Consider the following 25,908-nt stretch of genomic DNA (forward strand, 5'->3'; position numbering starts at 1 on the left):
GTAACCTAAAAATGGGAGAAAACAATGTGCAAAACTATGTAAGAAACTCATATAATTTAATAGCAAAAAATAAATATATTATCTGGCAAGAAACAGGCAAAAATTTTGAGTATACATTTCTCCATAGAGATTTGTTCAATTTTATATGACTTTTAAATTCTCTTTTAAAAAACATGTTTGTGAGTACTTTTTATGATTGCCTGTATATTTGGTAAAGATTTATTATGTTTTTTTAATTTAAATTTTACAATTCAGATTTACTTTATAAACGAGTAATTAAAAAAGTAAGGAGTCCAATTGATAAGGTACTGAAATATAGTCAAAGTGTTTCATTATGTCTTTTGCTAAGTGCTACAGATGTATTTCATAAATTAAAATTGGGTTGAATGTGACCTTTGATAAGAGCAGGTTCTTCTCATTTTCTGGGTCATGAACTTCATTTGAAAGTCTAATTACAGGTGTCATGGATAGGGTGGTAAATAATTCATGTACAAAATTTCATCTAAAGTGTCTGAAATTTTTCATGGGTCATTAGAATTTCAGCAAAACAATCCTGACATTGGTAAAGTGATTTAACTTAGAACACCAACAAAATTTTTTTACATACTTCAAGTTATAAAAGTTGAGCATCAGGGAGAAATTCTTCACTGATTTGAGTTTTAGTAAAATTGACTTTGGGGGAAGTATTCTACTTTCAAGGAGCCATAGACACCTCTTTGACCCAATAGTGCTCCAAGGTACAGTTTCTTACATTTAGCAACTTCAATTATTGATCAGAAAAAAGGAGAATCATCAGTAGGGAACATGAAAAAAACAAACAAAAAAACAATGTCAATCTCATTCTCTACTTTTAGACGAATGAATTTAAAAATCTTCTTTTTATGTTAGTTTTATTATGTATATTTGGAAAACATTTATTTACTATCTTTCATGTGACATTTAAGCCATAGAATACTGTTCTTTCCTTTTCACCACTTAGTGATCTACTCATAGGATTATTGCAGTTTATTCTTTTACTTGGGAGGACATATAATTAAAAAGAAAACCTTGGGTCTTTGGGATAAGTATTTCATCTAATTTATTCTTTCATTGGATGGAAATATATATTAAATGCTTTCTATGTGCCCAGTGCTCTTATACTGTTATTTATATTACTCATGATATTACTGTGAAATAAATACTGTTTTTCTTATCCATCTGTGAAGTGCAAATAATGCTAGGTGCTAGGGTGAGCAAAATGTAGACTGGACCTTGCTTTTATGAAATTTGAAGTTTAGTGGGGATTAACTTAAGAACAAACACTAAAAATTAGGTTAGTTTAATAGTATGAAAGGTTAAGTCAGAATATAATGGAACCATATAATATGGACTTCAATCCTAGTTGAAATAGCTTCTCAGACCAGTGACTCTTTGGGGTGAAACTCATGATTAGGGTTCTCCCAGGAAAGAATGTTCTGGACAAATGGTTCCATATCAGAAATGCATAATAGTGGAGAATGTCTGTTATCACGGAATAAAGAACATAGAGGCTGGAGAAGTAATTTGGGTGTGGTTTAATAAAGCGTATTGTAAACCTTGTTAAGAAGTTTGGACTTACTGCTAAAAGTAATGAAACCACCTTAGGACTTTACACTGTGTAATGTAACAATTAGATTTTAGCTTGAAGGGGTACTGTTTATGATAAGAATACAAAGTTAATCAAGAAACATACACTTAAGATAGAGATACTGATTGTGAGGCTGTGGCCCTTGCTCCAAGCCAGAAGTAACAATTGTCTGGACTTAGGTTGTGGGACTTAGGCTGGAGAGAAATGAACACATCAGAGCAATATTTGGAAGACATAATCAATGAGACTTGACAACTGAGTAAATGCAGTAATACAAGAGAGGGTAATGGTTTAATAAAAGGCATTGTAAATCTTGTTAAGAAGTTTGGCATTACCTAGTATGCTCTTGGGGCGAAGGAAGGATTATTATTGGGATGATAAGTTCAGTTTGGAATATGAATGTTAAGAATGTCAAAGCACCACCAAGGGCATGGGGTCAGAGAAGCCAAAGAACACTCAGGAAGCCATTGATCTACAGGTCAAATACTGCCAAGAGCCCAGTGGGTGGGTGGTGGTGGTGGGGCAGTTAACAAACGAGTCAAATTCATTTTCTAACAGCCAAACCTGTCCTAAGAATCTGGTCTGTAGTCACTTTATTCATGTATTTTGTAACCTCTAGAATGACGATTAAAGCTCAGAGTTTCTGACTCTTAAAAAACACATGCTTTTTCCACTTTTTTCCTTCCAATTAACTAGATTTAATATTTCATATTTTAGCAGTTTGGGGTTTATAGAAAAATTGAACAAAAATATTAAATATTTCCATATTTATCCCCTCCCACATACCTCATTTTAACCATCTTCCATTAGAGTGATACTTTTTTTTAAATTGAAGAACCGATATTTAAACATTACTTAAGTCCATAATTTACATTAGGATTTGCTCTTTTTTTGTACACTCCTTGGATTTTCACAAGTGTATGATGATACCTATTCATGGTTCATGGTCTAAAATATGCCTTCTGCTCCACCTTTACATCCCTTTACCCTCCTTCTCTTCCCAAATGGCAGGCAATCATGGATCCTACGACTCTCTCCCAAGTTTCACCTTTTTCCTGCATGTGATATTGTTGGAATTATGCAGTATGTAGCTTTTTCATTTTGACTCTATTTTTTTTTTTTTTTAGCAGTATGCATTTGAGGTCCTGCATGCCATTCCCTGACATGATAGCTCATTTCTTGTCTGTTGCTGACTAGTTCATCTAGTTCGTTGCATAGATGTAGCAGAAATTGCTTATCCATTACCTATTGCAGAGTATCTTGGTTACTTCCAGATGTTTGCACTTATAAATCAAATTGCCATAAGCATCAGTGTGCAGATTTTTGTGTGGACATAAATCAAATTAGTTTGGTAAATATCAAGGAGCCCAGTTGCTGGGTCATCTATAAGAATATACTTAGTGTTTTAAAATGTTTATATTAGTGCCTTATAGTTGTACATAATTTTGGGGTTCATTTTGATGCAATCATAAATACGTGGAATTGGTCTACTTGAGACCCCAATACTTCCTTTTTTCTTCCCCTCCTTCCTCCTCTGACCTTCTTTACTCTTCCAGTCTCCAGATTACTTTTATGATATCCCTTTTACATTCTGTTTTTCTCTCTCACTTCCTCATGTGAGAGAACACATTTGACCCTTGACTTTCTGCATGTGGCTTATTAACTTAGCATGGTGTTCTCCAGTTCCATCTATTTACCAGCAAATATTTCTGTCCACTTTTAAATTTAATTGTTCTTTTTAATTTTGATCCACTTAATTTTATCCTATCAGTAACTTCAAATTTAAAATACAGCTCTTCTAAGTAGTTCTTAGTTGGAGCTTACTTTTTTATCATATGTGAAATCTTTCAAAGAAAACCAGACAACATGAAGGTAGAAGGGAGACTGGTTGAGAAGAAGAAGAGGAAGGTGATTTGGGAATGTTGGTAAGGGATGGATTAGGAGTAGAAATGATCAAAATGTTATCCTTGCACAAATGTGCCACAGTGAAGCCCATTATATAATTGTATAATTTTATGCAACAATTAAATTTGAAAACCTGAAAAAAAAAACTTGTATTCTTATAATCTTTGCATTCTAATACGTGTAGTCTGTTAACATTTAAAATCATTTCCTGTGGTAGATTTAGATTCAACAAAATTGCTTTCTGTAATTCCCTTATATTTTTTCCCTCTAGTTTCCCCTTTCTATTTTTAAATTTGATTTCTTTGTTGCAGTTGTTAGGTGTAATAATACTTCATATAGATTAGAAACCTCCACAAACATATATAAATTTCCTTACACAGACATATATATTTTGAGAGGAGAATATTATTTTATAGTCACTCAAACATTAACCACTTTTGATACTTTTACTTGATTTCTGAATTTCTGATATTCCCCAGTATCTGTCATCTGAAACATAAAGAATTTTCTTTCGCTTTTTTGGTGGTATGATGCTGATGACAGTACCTTCACTTATATTACTTTATTTTATTTATTTATTTTAAAAAATTTTTATTTTATTTGTTCCTTTTAGACTTATCATGTATTTGAATACATGACCAAGGTAACTCCGCATTATGCACAACCATAAGAATTGAATCCTAATTAGAATAAGTTATACTCTATGTATGTATAATTTGCCAAAATACATTCTCCTGTCATGTATATCTAAAAAGAATAGATTTTTTTTTAATTTTAAGTAAATATTTTATTTTACCTTCCTCTCTGAATGATTTTTCTCTAGATATAAAATGCTGGCTATTTTGTTTTTTCATTCCTTCTGTACTTTAGTATATTATACCATTGTCACCTCCGTTCATAATTTCTGATGTGAATCCTTGGTCCTATGACTCTTTGTGTTCTGTCAAGATTGCTTGGAGTTTGCTGAGCTCCTTCAATGAGTGTGTCTGTGTGTTTGTGTGTGTGTGTGTGTTATAAAATTAAGATTTTTTAGCTATTTTCCAAATCATCATCTGCCTTTTCTTCACTTTTGTTTTCTTCTTGAGCATCCACCTACATATATAAGAGCTTTCTTGCATTGTTTCAGAAGAGCCTGAACTCCGTTAGTTTTTTCTTCCCTTTTTTTGTTTTACGAATTGGGTAAGATCATAAGCTCATCTATGATCAGGTTTGCAGACTTTCTTCTATCCTCCTTTCTTCTTCAAAGTCCATCCAGTAAATATTTTTCATAAACATTAGTTTCTTTCATTTGATTTTCAAAATGCTTTCTATTACTCTGCTGTAATTTCCTTTTATTTGTAACAGGTATATGTTGCATTACCTCTATGATCATAGTTGTATTAGTAGCTCTTAGTCCTTGATAATTCTAGCTTCGAGATCATAAAGGCTAACATCTGTTAGTTATCATTGTATTTGTTTCCCATGAAAATGGGTCAGATTTTCATGGCACTTCCTGTATTAAGTAATTTTGCCTTGCCTGTGGGTATTGTGGATATTGCAACATGTTGTAGGGCCTTGAATCCTTTTGTATTCCTCCAAAGTGTGGTTTTGTTCTTTTTAAGGGGAAGTTTATTTGGTTCAACTCAAAGTGCAAAGTTCATCACCCTGGAAGTTGAATATGATTGGTTTGTGCGTTAGACAAAGGCGTATAAATTTATATACAGTATATTTGGCTTCTCTTCTCTGCCTCTCCCCTTTCCAAGTCTGCTGTGTTGTTACTTATGTCTGGCTCCATTCTCTATTTTTTCTAGTAGGCTTACTATGAAGTTTTTGCCACCCTATGTTGCTGTGATAACCACAGCTACTCTCAGGTCAAAGCAACAAAAGAGGGAAAAAAAATGCAAGTTTTTTCCTCCCAGTTTTAGTTCCCTTCTGATATCTGCCTATTTTCATTCATTTTAAAGAACACTTGTGTGATGATTTTATAGATTTTTATCTAGAGTTTATAGTTGTTATGCAGAAGTACAGTTTGTAAGGAGCTTACTTTTTATTATTGGTAGATCTCGTAGCATCTGGTATTTCCTCCTTTATTATTAATGTTACATTTGTTTCTGGTGTCCAGTAGGCAAATCTCATTTTAATATCTTCTTCTTGCTAAGAAATCCACCCATGTTGTCTTTTATCCTTAGAGATACTATTCCTGTTATTAAGATGATTCACATGATAAACAAAACATAAACTAACTTCTAGTTTTTACTAAGAGTTTTCCATGTGATATATACATTTCTAGAGTAATCCTGTGAGAGAGAAAATATCTCTATTTTGCAAATTAGGAATTCTAACTTCTCCAAGTCCAGGCAGACATTAAGGGTCAAAGGCAGGATTAAAATGCTAAAATTGCCCATTTTCTTTAACACAACACTAAACAAAATGAAATAAAAATATTTTGGTAGTTTTTTTTTTTTTTTTTTTTTAACTTCAACAGTGGTTTACTTTCAGTTTTTTCCTTTCCATTCAAATTTTTGTACTTTTCCTGAAAGAAATAACAACCAACCACTCCTGAATGACCTCTAGTCTCTAACATCAGATTAAAAATGTGTTACATGAATCAACAGATCCTCATTTGGTGAATCAGTAACATTATTAGTGTCATCATCATGTTCTAATGCTTGCCTAAGGATGCACATCGTCCACTGGAGCTATTCTGGTCCACTATTCATGAACATTCACATAGTTTGCAATTAAAATCTTAGTTTGGACTGCTGTAAAATAATATAAAAGAAGGGGAGGCTTATAAACAACAAAAAATTATTTCTCACAATTGTCTAGACCAGAAAATTCCAGGTCAAAGTGCTAGGAGAGTCAGTGCTGGTGAGGACTGACTTCCCTGTTTACAGACATTGTCTTCATGAAGGACCTTGGGAATTCTCTGTGGTCTCTTTCATAAGAACATCGATCCCATGAGGGTAAGATCCTCATGACCTAATCATCTCTCAAAGACCACATCTTCTAACACCATCACAGTAGAACTTGGGGTTTCATCATATAAACTGGGGGGGCAGTATGCAGGAGGCACCAATATTCAGTGTATAGCAAGTACCGACTTTTAACAAGAGCTGTTTCTTTCTGCATTTGAGTCAACAATGCTTTGTATCTACGGTGCTTTTGATCTTCCTTTCTCTCCCAGCAATATGTCAAATTGAACTTTCTATGATGATGGAATTGCTCTATATCTCCATTGTCTAATATGGCAGCCACTGGCCAGATGTTACTTGAACTTGTGACATATGGGTAGAATAAAATTCTTTATTTAATTTTAGCTAAATGAAATTTAACATCTGCCTGTGACTATTGGCTACTATATAGAGCATCTTTGTGCTTCTTTCTAAAAATGTATTAGCTAACTGTGGGGCATATTTCTCTAAAAATCTGCCTTGATTTATTTAATTTATGATATAATTATTTGGGAGGTGACTATTGTGTGTAAGATTTCATTTTAAGCATGAATTGGATTTTTTTTTTGGTCTTAGCCTCCAAATGTTTTCTATTTTATTGAATATGCGAGTTTTTCATCTATATACCTACATACACACACGCAGTCAAATCCTTTAACCTCTCCCGTTACATAAAATTGTAAACAAATGTGTCCTGGAAATGTATGACCACTGTATTGTTTTCCTTTTGCCATTCCTTCTAAATGTTAATAGTGTTGGTCAATATTTTTTTTTCCTACGGAGATCGCTATCAGGATTAATGCTGTATTAGTTGTGTAGCAATTTTGAAGGCTTCTGACTCACAGGAGTTTTCTAGAAAACTTTTTTTTTAAAATTTGTCTAGGTATCCGTTTTGATCTAAGTACTGTAATTAGTGCTGATTGAAATAAGTACTGTTACCCTCTTTTATAGAAATACTGTGTCCTCAAGATAAGTTGTCATGTTTGTACAAGTTTCAAGCTATGGAGGTGATCATTTAACACACCAGTTGCTTGAATGTTTTTACCCTATATATTTGAAACTTTTAAATTATTCTCAATATTTTGACTCTTTTTGTCATTTCAGGATCATCAAACTATTTTGAGAGCATGGGCTGTAAAAGATTTTGCTCCAAATTGTCCTTTGTATGTCCAGATATTAAAGCCAGAAAATAAATTCCACATCAAATTTGCAGGTAAGTTTTAGTTCTGAATGAGATCCTTTGAATTTCTTCCAGTGCCCATTGTAATTTAAAAAGCTATGTCTTTGAAGTTTGTTGAAACTTAATGTATTCATCCTACAGAACAGAAAGGATTTTCTTTTAATCTTTTACTTGTTATAAATGAATTTCCTCACTTTAATATATGAAAATATAATTTTGGGGGAGATTCTTTACTTTTTTATGTAACTTGGTGATTTTAAGAGTTCAACTTACTGGATAAATTTGTAAGCCTAAGTTGATTGGCAGTTGTAGATTTGTACACAATATGAATACACATTTCAAATGCTTTCTTCATTTATCCTTAAGAATATATGTAGAAAAATGCTTTGCTATAGATTATTTAAAACACAGATAAGTTTGCTACACAATAGAGTCATGTATTAACATATTAAGGTGCACTTCAATAGATTTAATTTGGGGTGTAGACTTTGGAAAATTTCAAGGAAAAATTCCTGTGTGATTTTTTTTTTGAAAGCACTGCTTTTAAAAGATTTGATCAGATGAGATTTTTTTCCTTTTAATTGTTAGGACATTGAACAATGAAGTGGTACTTGATTATTTTTTCTTAAATGCTTCCATGGATGAAAGGAACTAATTTAATTCAGGCAGTAAATTACGTACATATTGTTCCCCAAATAAAACAACTGTATTTGTTTTATATTTTACCTTAATAGCCTGAAACTTCAAATTTGTTAAAATGTAGGTAATTTTAGCAATGTGTCAGCAAAATGTCTTTCCTTCAGTTGTATTCACAAATGCTAAAATGCTTACTTGTTAGTATGTGATATTGAAAAAAAATTATAACTGCTAGGGTTTTAAAATAATAATAGGAAAATCAAGAGATTATTGCTATTCCATTTATTCTACTTTATATGTACTAGCCTTCCCACAAATTACATCATCTTTTTTTTCCGAAAATGTAGTGTGAACAACTTCAAGTAATGAGTCTCATACTTGACTGCATGTTGATACCTGTTTGGAAGACTTGTTTTGTTCAAGTGATAATTACAGAGATTCTGATTCTAATGGTGTGAGATAGTGCCAGGGCTTTTCTAATCCTATTGCTTAAACTTAAAACTAATAGTACATCTTCTGTAAGTGATCTTGTGAACAAAATGGAAAAATACAAGTAGAAGTAATCATCCACTTACCCCCTGTTATATATATAATTAGCAATGAATAAATGTCAGTTGTTTAAAGTACCTTTAATAAACTAAGATGCTTTTTTGTCATTTAGCAAAAGGAATATTTTTGAAAAGTTTCATCTTACTTGGGAATTATTTGCTTTGAAAAAATTTTTAGGGTAGCAGTAATGACATTGGCACTATACAAAGTCCCAGAAGTATAAACTTAAATTTCTGTGCTGTAACTTAACCCTGATTGCATGCAAATTAGTATTTTTAACCCTATTTTTCTCTCCTATGAAAGGTTATAATATGTATGATATTTGGGTTTCATCAGTTAGGGTTAATAATTATGTTAAATAGTAATCTAAAACACAATAGGTGTTCAACAAAGGAATATTGAATTTAAATCTTAAAACAACTACAATGTGTGGTTTGGGAGGATAATTTGTCATAGCAAATGTTTCATAACTAAAATTGAGAACAGACATCAGTTCCTCCTCCCTTCTGTAGCAAGCCATTGATATGTTCCCCATAGTCCAAACTTGCTGAACTAGTCTATTTTTATATAAAAAATACAGATACTATTTACACTGATTTTGAAATTTTGTTTGCAATTGTGATAAACCTATCAAAATGAATGAAATATTAAAAATTCCATCTCAGTGGTTTATCTCAATATTTCTTATTTTGATACCTGTTGAAATTCCAAGTTCTCTTTATATCATGAAATGCACCCTAGTTTCATTAAAATGTCACAAAAATAAAAGTTTGGGGTGATGTACGAGAGTCCAAACCCATATAATGTATTTCATAACACCATGAATTCATAAAAATTAAGTGGTTTATCTCAATATTTCTTATTTTGATACCTGTTGAAATTCCAAGTTCTCTTTATATCATGAAATGCACCCTAGTTTCATTAAAATGTCACAAAAATAAAAGTTTGGGGTGATGTACGAGAGTCCAAACCCTTATAATGTATTTCATAACACCATGAATTCATAAAAATTATGTACTTTACCTTTGCAAGATAATATATTAAAATGTTGCTTAGTTTGTGTGAATGATTCCCAATGAACCATGCTCTCTGAGTGTGTGTCCCATTGCAATGGGACTTTCTAGTTTTTTATCCACAAAGCGGCAGAATCTACTTCTCCAGCCCTTGAATATGGGCTTTCCTTGTGACTTGCTTTGACCAATACTCTGTAACATATGAATCACAAGGGAAACACTGCAAAGCCATGGAGCTTCTGCTTTCCCTTTATTGAAACACTGCTTATGGACTTGTTTTAGTATCTTTGATAGCCTCTCTGAGGATGGGAAGTCATGTGGACAGTGAGGCATATCCATCCCAGCCCCACACGTATTCAGCTCCTAAGTTCCTTACCAGTCAACTCAGTGAATCTTACTAACCCACAATATATTGAGATATAAGTTTTCTTTGTCACTAAGTGTTGGGATTATTTGTTTTTGCAATGGAAAGATAATATCTTATGTGATAAAATAGTAATTGTTTTATTTTCTAATCATATTCACTTGGTGACATTCATTGTATTCTTAACCTTGTGTTTGCCTGAATATTGAAAAAGCACTTTTCTGATTTTCACAAGATACAGAATTAGACATTCTAATTTCCAGTACTTTGCCTCTTTAACTTCCACTAAATTGTGGAATTCCTGACATGATTATAGTTTAATGCATTTTTAAAAGTAAATTCATTTTATTAAAAGATGTGTAAAATGGAGAAACATCAAAACTCAACTTGTGTTTATATGAAATATTAGAGAGCAAAACACAACAACACAGCAGCTATTATTTTATGCACATTTACAAATTCATATATTTTATACTTCTCTTGTAAAAAACCAAATTATTGAATTATTATATTATTTGAATGAATTTTTACAAGAGTATTGTACTGTTAATTATAATTAAAATAGTCGTCTATACTTTGACCAGATCAAGTAGGAAAAAGTTCTTATTGATGTGATTTGAGCAATATAAAAGATACACTTTCATTCATATTTCCAAGCAAGGAAGTTAAACATAAGGAACCTGGAGGGAGACAGGAAGAATAATATTTATGAAAGATATCTGAGTGTAAACTTAAGTTTACTATAAATCACAGGCAAACTAACATAAGAACATAATTCATAGAATATATGCCCTTTTTATAATAAGTTTATCAAAGTATAGTGTTTAAAACTGCACTTTCTGAAATGAGACATTCTTTGGTGAAATCTTTGTTCTACTGTGTTTTAACTACGTGACCTCAGGTCTCTATATTTCTCTAACCTTGGGGTTTATGATTTACAAAAGTCTGTAAGAGACACTAACCCATAGAGCTTTTGTGATTTAAGAAAATATTTAGAAGAAAACTAGCCACCGGTGATATTGACAGGGTAATTGTTATCACTAATATCTTGAGTACCTTTTTCTCATCCTTATGACAAATATTCATTATACTTATTGCCAGAAGAAATTATTGAAGTTTGTCCAAGATATTTTAAAAACAGCTTATTGCAGAAATTCAAAGAGCACATGATTCTGAGCTTACACATATTTTCCCAGAGAATAGAAAAGAAAGATATTTCTCCAACTCATATTATGGGACTAACATAGTCTTGAAAAAGATTCATTAGGGATAACATTAGAAATGACATTTAGAGACTAATTTAATTGGGTAACGTAGTCAAAAATTATATAAAATATATTACCAAAACAAATTAATTATGGATTTTATAAAGGATATATCTTCACCAAGTTGAAGTTATTCCAGAAATAGATTATCATGTTAAAGGAGAATGAGCACATTATGTTTTCAATGGATGGAGAAAAAATATATGAGAGAAAATTCAATATATATTCACAAGCAAAAAAAAAAAAAAAAAGGGAAGAAAACCGTTGGAGACTTAGAAACAAAGAATTATTAACCTAAGGGAAGTTGTCTTCAAAATAACCTAGAGAAAATAAACATTAAATGATCACATATTGAAAGTATGTCTTCAAAATTAGGAACAAACATTTGTATCCATTAAAACCATTTTTATTCTATTTTTCCTTCAAAATCCTACCAATTCCTGTAAATCTGGAAAAGAACAGAGAATAAATATCAACAGGCAAGAAACAAATTGTCATTTTTCACATATTATCAGATTCTGTTACAGCAAATTCAAAAGAATTTGCTTTTCTCCCCATGTACCTATTTTTTAGGAGATCTCATCCATTTATAAGATTTATATTTCTCCTTCGGTATCCACTATGAGCTTCAGTCTTGTATCTCCAAGTACACAGTCAATATCTCCTATTATGTTTCTAATAGCCATTTCAAAATTAAGATCTCTAAAAACATTTATTGATTTACTCTGATCTAGAACCTTCCACTCTTCCCAGTACCAACTTAGAACTTAAGCGAAAACCTATGAGTCAATCTTTGAGCTGCTATGTCCAATACATCATCACAACCTGTAGGTTATACTCCCTGAATTTCTGCGTCTTTTCCTTTGTGATAATCCTAGTCTACACCAAGATCATTTCTCACTTAGTTATTCCAAAATATTCCCTTTTCATCTTTTTCCTGGGTATTCACAAGTTGATCTGTGAACTTACTGCTGCTCTTTGAATTACCCTGCACATATGCATTAGTGGTTACTGTCAGGTGTCATAGCAGGCAGCTATATCTGTTTTCTTCCAAAATCAGGCTAAGGTCACTAGCTTCCATTTTTTAGTATACAGATGCTGAAATTCTAATTCTTTTATAATATTTTTTATTTTTAAGAGTGTGTCTTAGGGATTTTTTGTGGTCAGCTTTCATAGTCAAAAGTCAGATGGAAAGGTGACTTTGGTTATGCTAAATCTCTATCCATTGAGAAACACTTTTACCAATAGAGTAGTTTTGAAAGAAGTGGCAGTTGGCATTGAACATGACAGAGCTGACGACTGTGTTCCTTAGATATGATTAATGTAAAATATGGTTGTGTTAACATTTTGTATTCTCTGTCAGCTTGTTATGGGACCAATAATTCTAGTAAAGCTCCCCAAGGTCAAATAAGTGATCTAAAATCACCTGGAAAAAAATATGTCTCCACGTTGTTGAGCCCTTCATAAATCATTTCCTCCTATTTGAAATAAAAATAATGAAAAAGGTAAAATAGAGTTTTCAGATGTATTTCTGTAGTTCAAAAGTCAAACTAAAATTAGTCCCTTATTTCCTTCTCCACACTTCATTCCAGAAATAATCACCAAACAATCTCACACACCAAAAATAAGTAAGTAAATAAATAAATAAAGCAAATGGGGAAAATGTGTACATTATTGAGAAGGGAAAAAAAAAAAAAAAAAGAAAGACCTTGAATGAACTTTAAGAATAAATTATGTTATCCTCTTACTCTTTTAATATAACAAAACTTACTTTTTGTCTCCTAGTTAGAAATCATACAAAAAAAAAATCAGTGAAAGGCAAATTACTGTTACAGGAATATAGTAATAGCTACATTTAGGTTAATACTCTATTCCCATCTCCCCAGTGTTATGTCTTCTGTCAATATTCAGTTGTCTTTTCTTCCTTAGTTAATTTTCTTTCAACCATTGGATAGGTCCCCTGAAAATTTTCACCATTAACAAGTATAAAAGTACATAAAAATCAAACTGGTAAATTTTCATTACAAGTAAGGGTAAAGAATATAAAAATCTATTAGTAAATGCAGTTCTGAATTGTCTGAGTTTTATTTTCTGTGTGTTGATTATATACCATGTGAACAGAATTTGACTATGGTTCATGAATGAAAGAACCATATTTCAATAGTAAAGTGTTGACTGAATGAAACACTTTCTACTTCACAGTTAAAACATGCCTAGAAGAATGAATCATTATACCAGAACTGTAGGAGTTAGTTCTTTCAGTAATTAAAAAAAGTAATTACAATGAAAGTTAAATGTACAGCAAAAGTAAATACATTTTAGCAATATGATCAGTAGTATTGTAAAATACACTTTTTCTTACAGGAGATGAAAGGACTACCATTATAGAAGCAGTATTGTTTAAAATACATGCATACATACATGTATTTCTTAGAGGAATGATCTGAACAAAAAAATGAAGGCTTTGTCGCCATGTATTTTTTACTGAAACACCAGACATTTCAATGCCTTTTTCCTACCCAAAAAAAGAGAGTGTGAAACTATTTCCAAGCAATATAAATATTGGAAATTATCTTAGCTGTTTCTAAATAACATATGGATGTGCAGGCTTGACTTTCACCAAATGGTGAAGTGTGAGTTTTTCATGCTGAAAAATTTCTTCATTTCCCATATAACGCCCACATAGACATCATCTTAAACTTTATTCTTACAACCTACTTAAGAACATAATGCTTTGCATTTCTATATTTTCAAAATATAAAACGCCAAACTTTTTAAAATTCTAAAATTTTAAGATAGAACTCCCTTTGCTTTTTATATTACTATGGAGTTCATTGGAAACTACTTAATCTAAGGTCATATTTAAAGCCAGCACTGTTGGGAGAATCTTTGGTTTTTTTTTTTCTTTTTAATCTTTCCTTGCTATTTTCTTTTTTGCCTTGAAAAGTCATCAAACTCATATTTTTAAAACAAATAGACAATGAAACTGTATTCATTCCATCTTCATTTAATGACTTAACGTTTTGCCACGTTTTCTTGACCTTCTCTCTGTGTACACATGCATACATTTACACAAATGTTTTTACTTAGTGCACTTTCCTGAGAATTGGGAAATTCTGCTATATGTGTACTGTACAATAACATTTTTATTCCAAGCAACTAATAAAAAGTCCATGAATCCATTTCATACTCAAATGTTGTTGAATGTCATAAAAAGTGCCCTAAAAACTTTAAGTTCAGTAATTACACAGTTTTATTTTCATTATCTTTTTTTTCCTTTATTTTTTTTTATTGAAATATTTTCAGATTTACAGAAGAGTGGCAATGATAGTCCTGAAAGTTCTCATACAACCCCAGGGCCCCAAAGTTTCCCCTAATGTTAATGTCTTATGTAATCATGGTCTGTTTCATCAAAATAACAAATTAGCACTGGTATAGATTTTTTGGGGGGCTCGACCACTGAGCCACATCCTCAGCCCTATTCCATATTTTATTTAGAGACAGGGTCTCACTGAGTTCCGTAGCATCTTTTGCTGAAGCTGGCTTTGAACTTGAGATCCTCCTGCCCCAGCCTCCCGAGCTACTGGGATTACACCATACCCAGAGGTATAGATCAGTTTTTAAGTGAAATATGTTCCTGGAGTTCATTGCTCCTAAAAAGTATTTTAATAAGTTGTTTGGGTTTTTTTTACAGCATTAGTGTTGACACTGAACTTTAGGTATATCTAGTCATCTTCATGTGGAGCACTTATGATTTAATTAACTCAAAGCATCTTTATGTTTCTCTCTATTAATTTTCTTATATGTTTCTCAAGCACGCAATTTCATGATTCTGTAAAGCAGGGTAGAATATTTATTCTTCAGTATTTGGAAAATGGCAGGCACATTCTATCATATATTAGACCTATGATTTTAAATCTGTAAACTAGTTCTTTGATGTGAATTCTTTGTGAAGAAGGTCAGGTATGTCTTCTTTCATTCTCATTTACTTATTCAAAACATTTTTTTGATGTCTAATGTGAGCAATTTGTTATTCCAGGCCCTACTGATACAATGATGAACATGCCAATGCCTACTTTTATCATTTTCCCTCCCTCACACCCTTTAAAAAGTCATTGTCACAATGTACTTTTACTTGCTGCCCAAGATTTCACAACTGTCTATTCTTTCTACATAGATCTGGTTTTAAACTTATAGTCCCTCCTTTCCACCCCTTGCCACCTTCCGTATATATCTAAACAGAAGTCCAGTTATACTGTAGTTTCGCTTGATATTGCTTAATGATTTCAGTCAATCTGATGGGCCTGCGATAAATAGTTAAGGTTTTCATGATTTAATATAATTTCATCACTTTACTGCTTTTGCTTTGTGAAGAGTCTCTTAAAATGTAATTTTTAATCCCAAGAAAATGAGTTTTTAGTAGCAGGATAACCAGCAAGTCGTAATAGCAGTTATTATAATGGGATTGTTATAAAATTTATCTTTGCCTTGACTCTTACTACACAGGTGCTTCATGTTATACATCCACACAATTTAAAAACGTGTGTGTGCTTGACTGTAAATTAGATTTTGCTAAGTCATTAGAATTTTGTTGGAGAAGTGATGAGGGGCTAAATAAGGTATTAGATGAAGGCATATAGTTTTATCCAGATAACAAAGTAGCTGTAGGAGAAATGTTAAATGCAGTGGAGAAAACAAAAACAACCTCATAGGAGTGATTATTTAGGTAGCTATTATATTTGTTCAGGTGAGAGATACTGAGATATTGAACATGAGTGGTGATAATGGAAATGGAGAGTGAGAAGAGATTCATGAACCACTTCGTATATATATATTGTAGATTTAATAATCAGTAGACTGTGAGAACCATAAGAGTGTGAGAAATCATTTTATTTTTGCAACTCTTATCTTTTTGGTGTACCCTCACAATTAATAATAATTCTATTATAGCAGTTGACTAATTGAGTTGTAGTTCCTTAGATATCTAACCCTAGAATATCAGTTTCTTATGTGCGTTTTCTCTCCACTGATAACATACTGCTTGGCACATAGTATTTTATTAATATACTATACAGAGATCAAAAGATCCAATAATGTTTAAAAATAATGCCATAAAACAATAAAACAAAAATATGCAATAATGTATTTGAAATAGTTTGCAAATATATAAGTAATGTTTGATCATGTTGACACACACAAGGGAGAATCTGAAAGAGGGTGAAACACAGAAACGCACCACGGCTGGGGTTGTGACTCAGTGGTAGAGTGCTTGCCTAGCATGTGTGAGGCACTGGGTTCAATCCTCAGCACCACATAAAAAAATAAATAATTAAAATAAAAGTATTATGTTCATCTACAACTAAAAAAGAATATTTTTTAAAAAGCACCAGGGCACCAGAAGTCAAAATTTAAATCCTTGTAATCTTTGCTGAGCATTAGGTTATGCACACATAAAATAAAAGTCCAAAGGCCAGGCTAAAAACCACCAGGGACTCATAAGCAGGAACAATTCTCTGAGCACAAACAGAGATGGAGAGACTTGCAAATTCTGCAAGGCTGTTCTAAGTTAGCCAGTATTGGATTTCTCCTGATATATAATAAATTACCAATGTCTTTTTGACTTAAAATAACATAAACTTATTATCTACCCCTGGTTAGGGTCTTAGCAGTCTACAATGAAGATATCTGATGGTTTTATTATCTCATCTGAGGCTAAAGTTCTTCTTCCAAGTTCATGTTTTGTTTGCAGGTTTCAGCTCATGGTAGATATGTGAATGAGACTCCTCTTCCTAGAAGCTGCCTTCCATACTCTGCCACATGGCCCTTTATGCAAGATGGCAGTTTGTTCCTTCAAGGCCAACAGGATGGCATTTATTATAGCTTTGACACTGTCCTTTAACAAAACACTATACCTCTCTTAAGGTCAAGGCCAACCAAGATTATTCTCTTTTTTTATTAAGTTGAAACCACCTGACTCAACTTTTTTATATTTCACAACTTAATCATATTAGTATAATCCTATTATATTTACATGCACTGTCCACACTCAAGAACATGATACAAGATGTACACACCAGGAGCCCAAAATCTTGAAGCCATCCTAGAATTGTCTACCAATACTGCCCTTGCAAATCTTAAAAAAAAAAAAAAAAAAATAGACCTTCAAAGTATCAAATTCATCTTACTCGGAACAAAGTGCCACATTTTTAGAGAAAGAAAGCAAAATTTCAATATAGTATAAAGTAAGATTCACATTGGTTATTATCAGATTAAAATCTATTTAAAAAGTCAATAAGAAGGAAATTCTAAGGGACAGTGACTGGAGATAGAAATCAAACTTGTATTGTACAAATTTACTTCCAAGAAATAAAAGAGCAGAAAAAATTATGGAAACAGATTCATTTGATTATGTCAAAGACATCATGAGGAAAGGAACTTACAGACTGGTATTTATTATGAACCAAGATAAAAAATATTCAACGTAACAGCAAATCAAATTCAGTCATATTTAGACAAATTCACTTATTTATTTGTGGGGTTTATTTCATGGCTCCAGTCATATGCATTTAAACATCAGATAAAATTCACCATATTGGTACACTAAAGGGAAAAATAAAGTACATGATCACATCACTTTATACAACAGTGTTTTTAAAATGTCAGTAAACATTCTTTACAAAAACTTTGCACATTGGAAATAGAAGTAGCTAAATGTTTAACTCTAATTTTGAGATCAATGAAAATATTTCTCCTTTTCTTCTCTTGCCCATTGTATGGGTCCTAATCTGTGTAATAAGGCAGGAAAAATAAATCAACGAAGCATATATATGGGAATGGAAATAGTGAAAATGTCTTTATTTATAATTTAAATGAACATTCCTATATAAATATTAATGAATGTAATAAAGATGGTTTAATGAATGAGAATTGATGAATGCAATGATAATTTAAAATCTTAACTTATATCACCTTTATAATTGCATCAAAAATATAAAATTCTCAGAAGAAATTTATTAAAATATGTGCAATATATAATGAAACTATAAACATTGCTGAGAGGGTGCTTAAAACAAATTTAACAAATTGAGGAATATACCATTTTCATGGATTGGAAGACTCAATATTGTTATCATGTTAATTCTACCCAAATTAATCTGTAGAGTCAATTAAAATCATACCAGGCTCTTTGAAAATTTAATAAAATTAGTGTACAATTAATTAATGGAAAGAAGTGATAAATAAGAAGACATCTGTCATAAAATCAATAGCACTGTATTTAAAGGTTTACTCTAATGAAGACAGCATGTATTTATCATAATGATAGACAAAAAGATGAATGGAACAGGATACAGTCCAGCAGCAGATATAGCTAAGTATTTTTAAAACTTTCCAACAAATATGCCAAGTTAATTGCCCTCGGGTGCTGGTGTTCTTTCAAAAATATTTTTTAGTTGTCAATGGATCTTTATTTTATTTATTTATATGTGGTGCTCAGTATCAATCCCAGTGTCTCACGCATGCTAGGCGATGCTCTACCACTGAGCCACAACCTCAGCCCCTTTCAAAAATACTTGTGGATCCACAAAATATCCACGTGGAAAAAAAAAAAATATATATATATATATACTTTCAGTATTACTCCACCACATGGGCTAAATATTAACTTGAAATATGTCATATACTTTAGATTAAAAGACAGGGTACAAAATATCTAAAAGAAAACATAGGGGAATTTTTGCACAATTTGTGAATGTTTCATGAGGAAATAATATGAGCTGAACAAAATTTAAATAAAGGGACATTATTGCAATGTTATTTGTAGGAATAAATGTAAAATGAAGCAAGATATATAACCATCTGAAAATGGTACATGAAATGTAGTGTAAATGTGGGATTTAGTATTGTCCAATTATAAACCATTAGAAATCTTATTTAAATGATGAGCAATACAAATGAAATAAAGAAGATATGAAATTTCTTAAAGTCAGGTAACACTTTTATTAATGTTCATATAAAATTTTTATAAAAGGAATATTTAATATTAGTTACAAGGTAGGTTTGTTGATGATGATTGTTTTTAATTCATTAGTGCATTTTTTCATTTTCAGCTTTCCCTCCAAATTCCAAGTGACCAAGCATAATTAATGCCATAATCAAATTTCTGAATGGTTTTATGTAAGCATAGTATTTAAACTACAAGTAGGGGTTATATTATGTTGACTATCATTACTATTCATAAAAGTTAATATATATGAATTTTTGAATATATGAAATTAGCACATTGTTTCACTTTATAATCCATGATCAAATATCATTTAATACTGTAGTATATCCAAATTAGTTGGTTCTAAGTTCTCATTTAAGCCATCAAGCTGTTCTGTATAATAAATCATAAGGGCTAAATCTAATGTGTCTGACAGTAATTACTTCCTTCTTGAGAATATTCATTCAGCTTCTGATAAGAAATGAAAAATAAAGCAACTTAAAAAGCAGTACTATTTTTAAAAATCACTAAGCTAATGTTATTAGTGGACGTTAATGTTATTAAGTTTAATTGTATGTGTACTTTTGTACTTTTTAATACATGGTGCCAGTTTGTTCTCTTGATGTATGTAAGGTCACCTTTGTACAATTGGTCAACATTACTTTTAACTTTTGCCCCTTGGTTTAATAATAATTAGTATCAGAACTCTAAAAGGATTATGACTGTAGGGGTAGGCAATATTCACATAGTTGTCTTTCTTTTTTGTTGTTGTTGTTGTTGTTTTTGGTACCAGGGATTGAACTCAGGGGTGCTTAACCAATGAGTCACATCCCTGGCCCTATTTATTTATTTATTTATTTATTTATAAAATTTCGAGATGAGTTTCACTAAGTTGGTTAGAGCCTCGCTAAATTGCTGAGGTTGACTTTGAACTTGTGATCCTCCTGCCTCAGCCTCACAAACTGCTGAGATTACAGATGTGACCCACCAGGCCCAGCTCATATAGTGTTCTTGAATATGCATTGTTCTTCTAAATATCTTTTTATAGATTGCTTTCCTATGGCTACCTTCTGAGGTATATGTATTCATATATTATTTATTATTATTATTCATATATTATTTATTGCTGCATAACCATCTCAAAACTTTGCATTATAAATAATAAGCATTCATTATCTCCAAGTTTCTGTGTGTCAGGAACTTGGGAGAAGTAATAATCAGGATATTTATGATGTTGCAATGAAGATGTTTGTGGGTCTTTGTTATCTGAAAGCTTGACACAGCTAAGATGTGCTTTCAGGGAGTTTCACATGTGTCACAAGTTCTTCTGGCTATGGGGAACAGGTCTCTATTTCTTATTGTGTGGATCTTTCCTTAGTGTCCTCATGATGGCATCTGGCTTTTCTCAGAGCAGTTGATCCAAGGGAGAACAAAGCCTTGGATGACATTGGATTGAATACCTAGATGGGAGACTATTAGTGACAATCCTGGAGACCGGGAACTACAGGTGTATTCAACTATTTTTCCAGGTTTTTGATGAGGACACTGAGGCATAAAGGAATTAAATAAAGCATGGATGTTGTTGTACTAAGTGGTAGAGTCAGGACTTGAATCAATATTCTGTTTGCAAGAATATATGCTTTTAATATATATGTGGTTTGCCTCTTAATTTTAATTTTCAGTCTTTGACTACTAAACATAGTTGTATGTTTCTATGTATCTATTTCTTATTTAATTATATGTACAATTTGAATATAAATATATTCCTGATTCCTTTTTTCTACAGAGGAAATTACCTATCTCATTGTGATTTATAAGGGTTTTTCATATCCTAAAATAATTAATATTTTGACTTCATATATTGCATTTTTTTTCAGTTCAAAAGTTGTTTTTGGATTTTTGATTGTGATGTTTTTATCTAATATAATTTTTTTTTCAATTGCGTTAGTATGTCCTTTATGTCCAAAAATTACTTTCTTTATGGTAGATTTTTAACAACCCCTAGAATTATTCCCTAAGGTAAAAACTAGTGTGTTGATAATGACTGAAATGTCAAACTAATTTTATTTCATGGAATATGTTGATATGGATATCCTGTTGAAGAGTTCTGGTTGCTTTGTGACAGCAGCTGATGTGGGTAGTATTGAGGAAAGGCAATCCATAGATGGTAAGGACCGGAAGACAAAACATTTGACTCAGTTGCTCCATTAAATTATCCTCATTTTGCATTAAGAAATCTGTTTTAAATTGTATATGCCTCATGATGAACCTGTAATTTCTATATTTTTTGTATATTACTTAAATCAGTTTATTGGGTAACTACTTAATTGATAATAGCATCTATCATTTATCTATCTACATATCTATCTCTACTTTATTGTCCATCTGTATATCTTATCTATTTATAATTCAGAGAGAATAGATATTTTTGAGGGACAGGCAAAGTAGATTTGATTGTTATGGGCAATTTCTGAGACACAACCAGTGAACAATTGAGGTCCTTGAAAGTTTAGTACAAGGAATGCTTCCCTTGCAGTTTTGTACAAAATAGTCGCAAGCTGCCAAAATCAACTGTAACAGACTGTATTTGACAATCATATATTTGGGCTTGGGTTATTGTTTGTCTGGGGGATCCAGCAAATCATGACATCTTCTTTCGTTGGCAAGGGAAAGGGTGGACTCATCTCAGAGCATGTTTCTACTTATCTAGTTTTATAAAAGAAGAAAAAAACTTTACGTGTTACGGGACTTTACGTGTACTTTTCTGGGTCATTTAAATCTGAAGTAAACAGCTTATTTTTTAACAACTTTTTATGGTATAACTAACAAATGACATTGTATAAATTGAAGAAGTACAATGTGATGATTTGATTTACTTGTTTTATAAAATAATTAACAATATAACACTCTCATCACCTCGCAATCCTTTTGTGTGTGTGTGTGTGGAGTGACAGACTTGCTAAGTTCTGCTCTCAGTAAATTTCAAGTATCCAGTAACAGTATTCTTAGCTATCCATCATTTATGGCTCTATAAAGTAGACAGTAATAACCTTGCCTTTAAATCTAATATGAAAATGGGTATAGTTGTCCAGAGACTTACTTGGTTAAAGATGAAGAATTAAAACTCATGGGATTTCAAATTCATTGTTCCTTCGCCCAAAGTACCAGACAACATTTGCAACTTTCCCCCATTTTATATTGCATTTCTGCAAGTGTTAAGGTAGGGGTATATTTTAATCTTTACAGAATGCTTGATTCAGAAGATCCTTTTTCTGGTTTAGTGGAAGAACTTCCTGAGAATGTGAAAAAGATAAATAATAGAAAATATGTCTGGACTTTGTAATCATCTCATGACCCCAGCCTTATTGACAGTATTGGGATCTCACCATGTCCAAACTCAAGCTCCTCTCTTGCTCTTGTTTACTAAACCACTTCATACTATCTAAACGTTCTCCTTCCCCCTCATCAGGACTTCTCCTGCAGTGCTGTTTAGTGTGGTACAAAGAACAGTTTCATTTGACAGACTTCTGCCTGGGGACATGGTTAAATAGAGCCATTCACCTGACATCCAAGGCATTGTCAATGGATTGTCTTTTTGGAAGCACATGACCTAGCTTAGTTCATATCAAAATCATAAGTGTATTATGTGTACTGAGATATCTCTGTATCTGTATCCACACCAGTCATGAACAGTAGAACTGTATGTGTCTGCAGTGGATTGGAAATGTAAAAGAATAGAACACTGTCCTTCACAAATGTCTTGAGAAGCAATACTCTACAGCAGCATCTTTCTGAGTTCTTTTTATGTTTTTGTTCCCTTTCTTCTATTTTGCCCTCTTTAAACAACCAAAACTCTGTGCTCTGCCATTTCATTCAGTTAGCTTCATATCAGTATTCTGTCCTGATTTTCTGTCCTCCTCCTATGTCCTCTTGTTTAAAAGTCAACAAATATGAGCAACCAAACTTCTGTGTCACAAAATGGGTCAGATTCAAGTTTCCATAAACATATGTTCAGGCAGCTCCAATTACTCTCTTGCTCTTACGGTTACCAGTTACCATTTCAGGTTTTTATCTCATTTCCTCTTTTTGAAAGTTTACAAAGACAATGCATGAAAATTCCCTTAAACTTCACAACCACCTTTCACAGTCTGAGTTTATTTTTGTTTTTTATGTCCTGCTTTTTTTCTATTATATTTGAAGAAATTATTTTCTTTTTTGTGCTGGGCACCATTTCCTCACACCCTATTAATATTTTAATCCCTGAATCTTAGTACATGTTTCTTTGTTAATTTATTTCCATAAACATTTGAATGCCCCCCTACTTCTCCAGATTTGTTTTTAAGAAAATTATCTTTATGTACTTTATTCACCTTTCTATGAATTTATCCTTAATTATCTGTTAAAATCTTAGTTTAAACTTCATATCCTTAGTAATGATTTTCTCAATTTCCCCAGGACATGCAAGTTGTCCTTTTATGTATCTTCTACAATCTGTATTTATTTTCTTTTCACCATATACTACAGTATTTATTTTCTACTAATAAATCTCCTAAAAATCTTTTGAAACTTCTTTAAATCAGTGATTCATATAATTTTACTACAGCAACAGGTGTGTGTGTGTGTGTGTGTGTGTGTGTGTGTGTGTGTGTGTGTATGACTGAAAAGAAATGAAGTTGATTTCAGGGCCCATTGCATCATGGGTGTTTGTAATTCAGGGGTTGTACTTTCGTAATCATCAGTGCAATTTAATGACACCTGCTGCCATTTATATATCTGGTAGGAAGTAGCAACTTATAAAATACTTGAACGAGAGAGAAAAGACATTAAACTATGTTACCTACTTTAAGTGCTTGTTTAATCAATTTTGGAGTAGTATAGTTGCTGCAGAGTTCTTTGAAAGCAGTTTGGATTTAAAGAAATAATAATAGATTTAGGCAAGTTACTTTACCTCTCTGTACATTTGATTACTCATCTGAAAACTATTTAACTTTATTCATTGAAGGGCTTTTTTTGTGAGGTTTAATTATATATAATATTTTTGAGGTTTGATTGCATATAATATATATTATATATTATATATGATACTATATATACACACATTTATTCATATGCATCACAGCATGAAAGCTGAAAAATTGTTTGGTATTACTATGTTACAAACAAAAAGCTTTAATAACTATATTGTACATTATTATAAACTAATAAGGAAAGAATGGTTTTAGTTAAAACCCAAAGAATTGGAGTTCTGAAGAAAATAACTTTTCAAAAATATTAAGACTGATATGTTTTACTAAGAAATATAAAAGAAAGAGATGATAATGAAATTAAGGCTGTTTTGCTCTAGGATGCAGGAAATTTATCTCCCCTTTTACAAACTTGATTAGTATGATACATCAAAAATTATAGCATTAAAATAAGTATTTGGGCAATTAGGAAAATAAAAACATGCTTTCTACACAAAGTATTACTGATACAAAATATCTATTTTATAGAGTTGCTAATCTCACACTGGGTTGGATACTGTATGTTTAAAAAGTCTTCTTACATTTAGTTCTTGTGAAACTAAATAGCTTTTAAATGTTTGCTCAAATGTTCTCTTAGCCATTTAATGATTGAATGCCTACTTCAGGCAAAATCTCTGATATATGCACATATATATATGCTTGCACACACATGTGTGCACACACATATGCATGGAGATAGGCTATTTTATTGATTCAGACAGTAGGATCAAAATAAAAATGACTTGCTTGCTACATGGTATCTATTCTCATATTAAGAAAAAGAGGCGATTTTCATAGTGATCAACTCACTCATGCTTACATACAGAACCTAATAAGCAAAGGACATATGAGAGATATTACAACATAATTTGTTCATTTAGCCAATGTAATAAACTTTCCCCCATAAAATTAAAATGAATAATGTTCAGTTTTTAAAATTGACCCTGGTTTGTGTTTCTCTTCACAAGGTCTTTTCTAACGGATATTTGATGTCTGTAAATCAAAACCTAGGACTGGATTGGCTTAGTGCATGTTCCACTGTTTACTGCTTTCCAAAGAACTGTTACCTAGCAACTGTGTGGAACAAGCTTGTCACACTTTAAATCATACAAAAGCTCAGAAAATACTGCCGTGAAGACATGAATGTGAAAAAGACTTTTGAATACATATTCTGACTTGTTAAAAATTACCAATTTTATTTTTCCAAAAGTAAAAGGCACTTAAAATAATGAATTTGTTTGCATAAATTCATATCTTTAATTTTAAGTGTTTGAAAAATGTTTAAATTGAAAAGAATAAAAAGAAACCAAAAATCTTACACAATAATACTATATTGAAAGTCATATCCCTGTAAAATTTTTCACTGTCCATCAAAGTAGTTTCTATTAACAGTTTCATGCTCATCCTTACTATTATTGTCAGCTTCTCATCATGATAACAAATAACTGAGATAATCAACTTTGAAAGAAA

The 25,908-nt window shown here is 31.8% G+C and overlaps 1 protein-coding gene across 1 annotated transcript in view; it reads left to right on the top strand.

Moving 5' to 3' along the window:
- Positions 1–25,908, top strand: part of LOC124961705 (potassium channel subfamily T member 2-like) — a 354,530-nt gene that overhangs the window by 192,789 nt on the left and 135,833 nt on the right. The window contains 1 exon segment of the mRNA XM_047520608.1: positions 7,549–7,657. Coding sequence (XP_047376564.1) covers positions 7,549–7,657 — 109 coding nt within the window.

This window comes from Sciurus carolinensis, chromosome 12, assembly GCF_902686445.1.
Source record: "Sciurus carolinensis chromosome 12, mSciCar1.2, whole genome shotgun sequence".
NCBI lineage: Eukaryota > Metazoa > Chordata > Mammalia > Rodentia > Sciuridae > Sciurus > Sciurus carolinensis.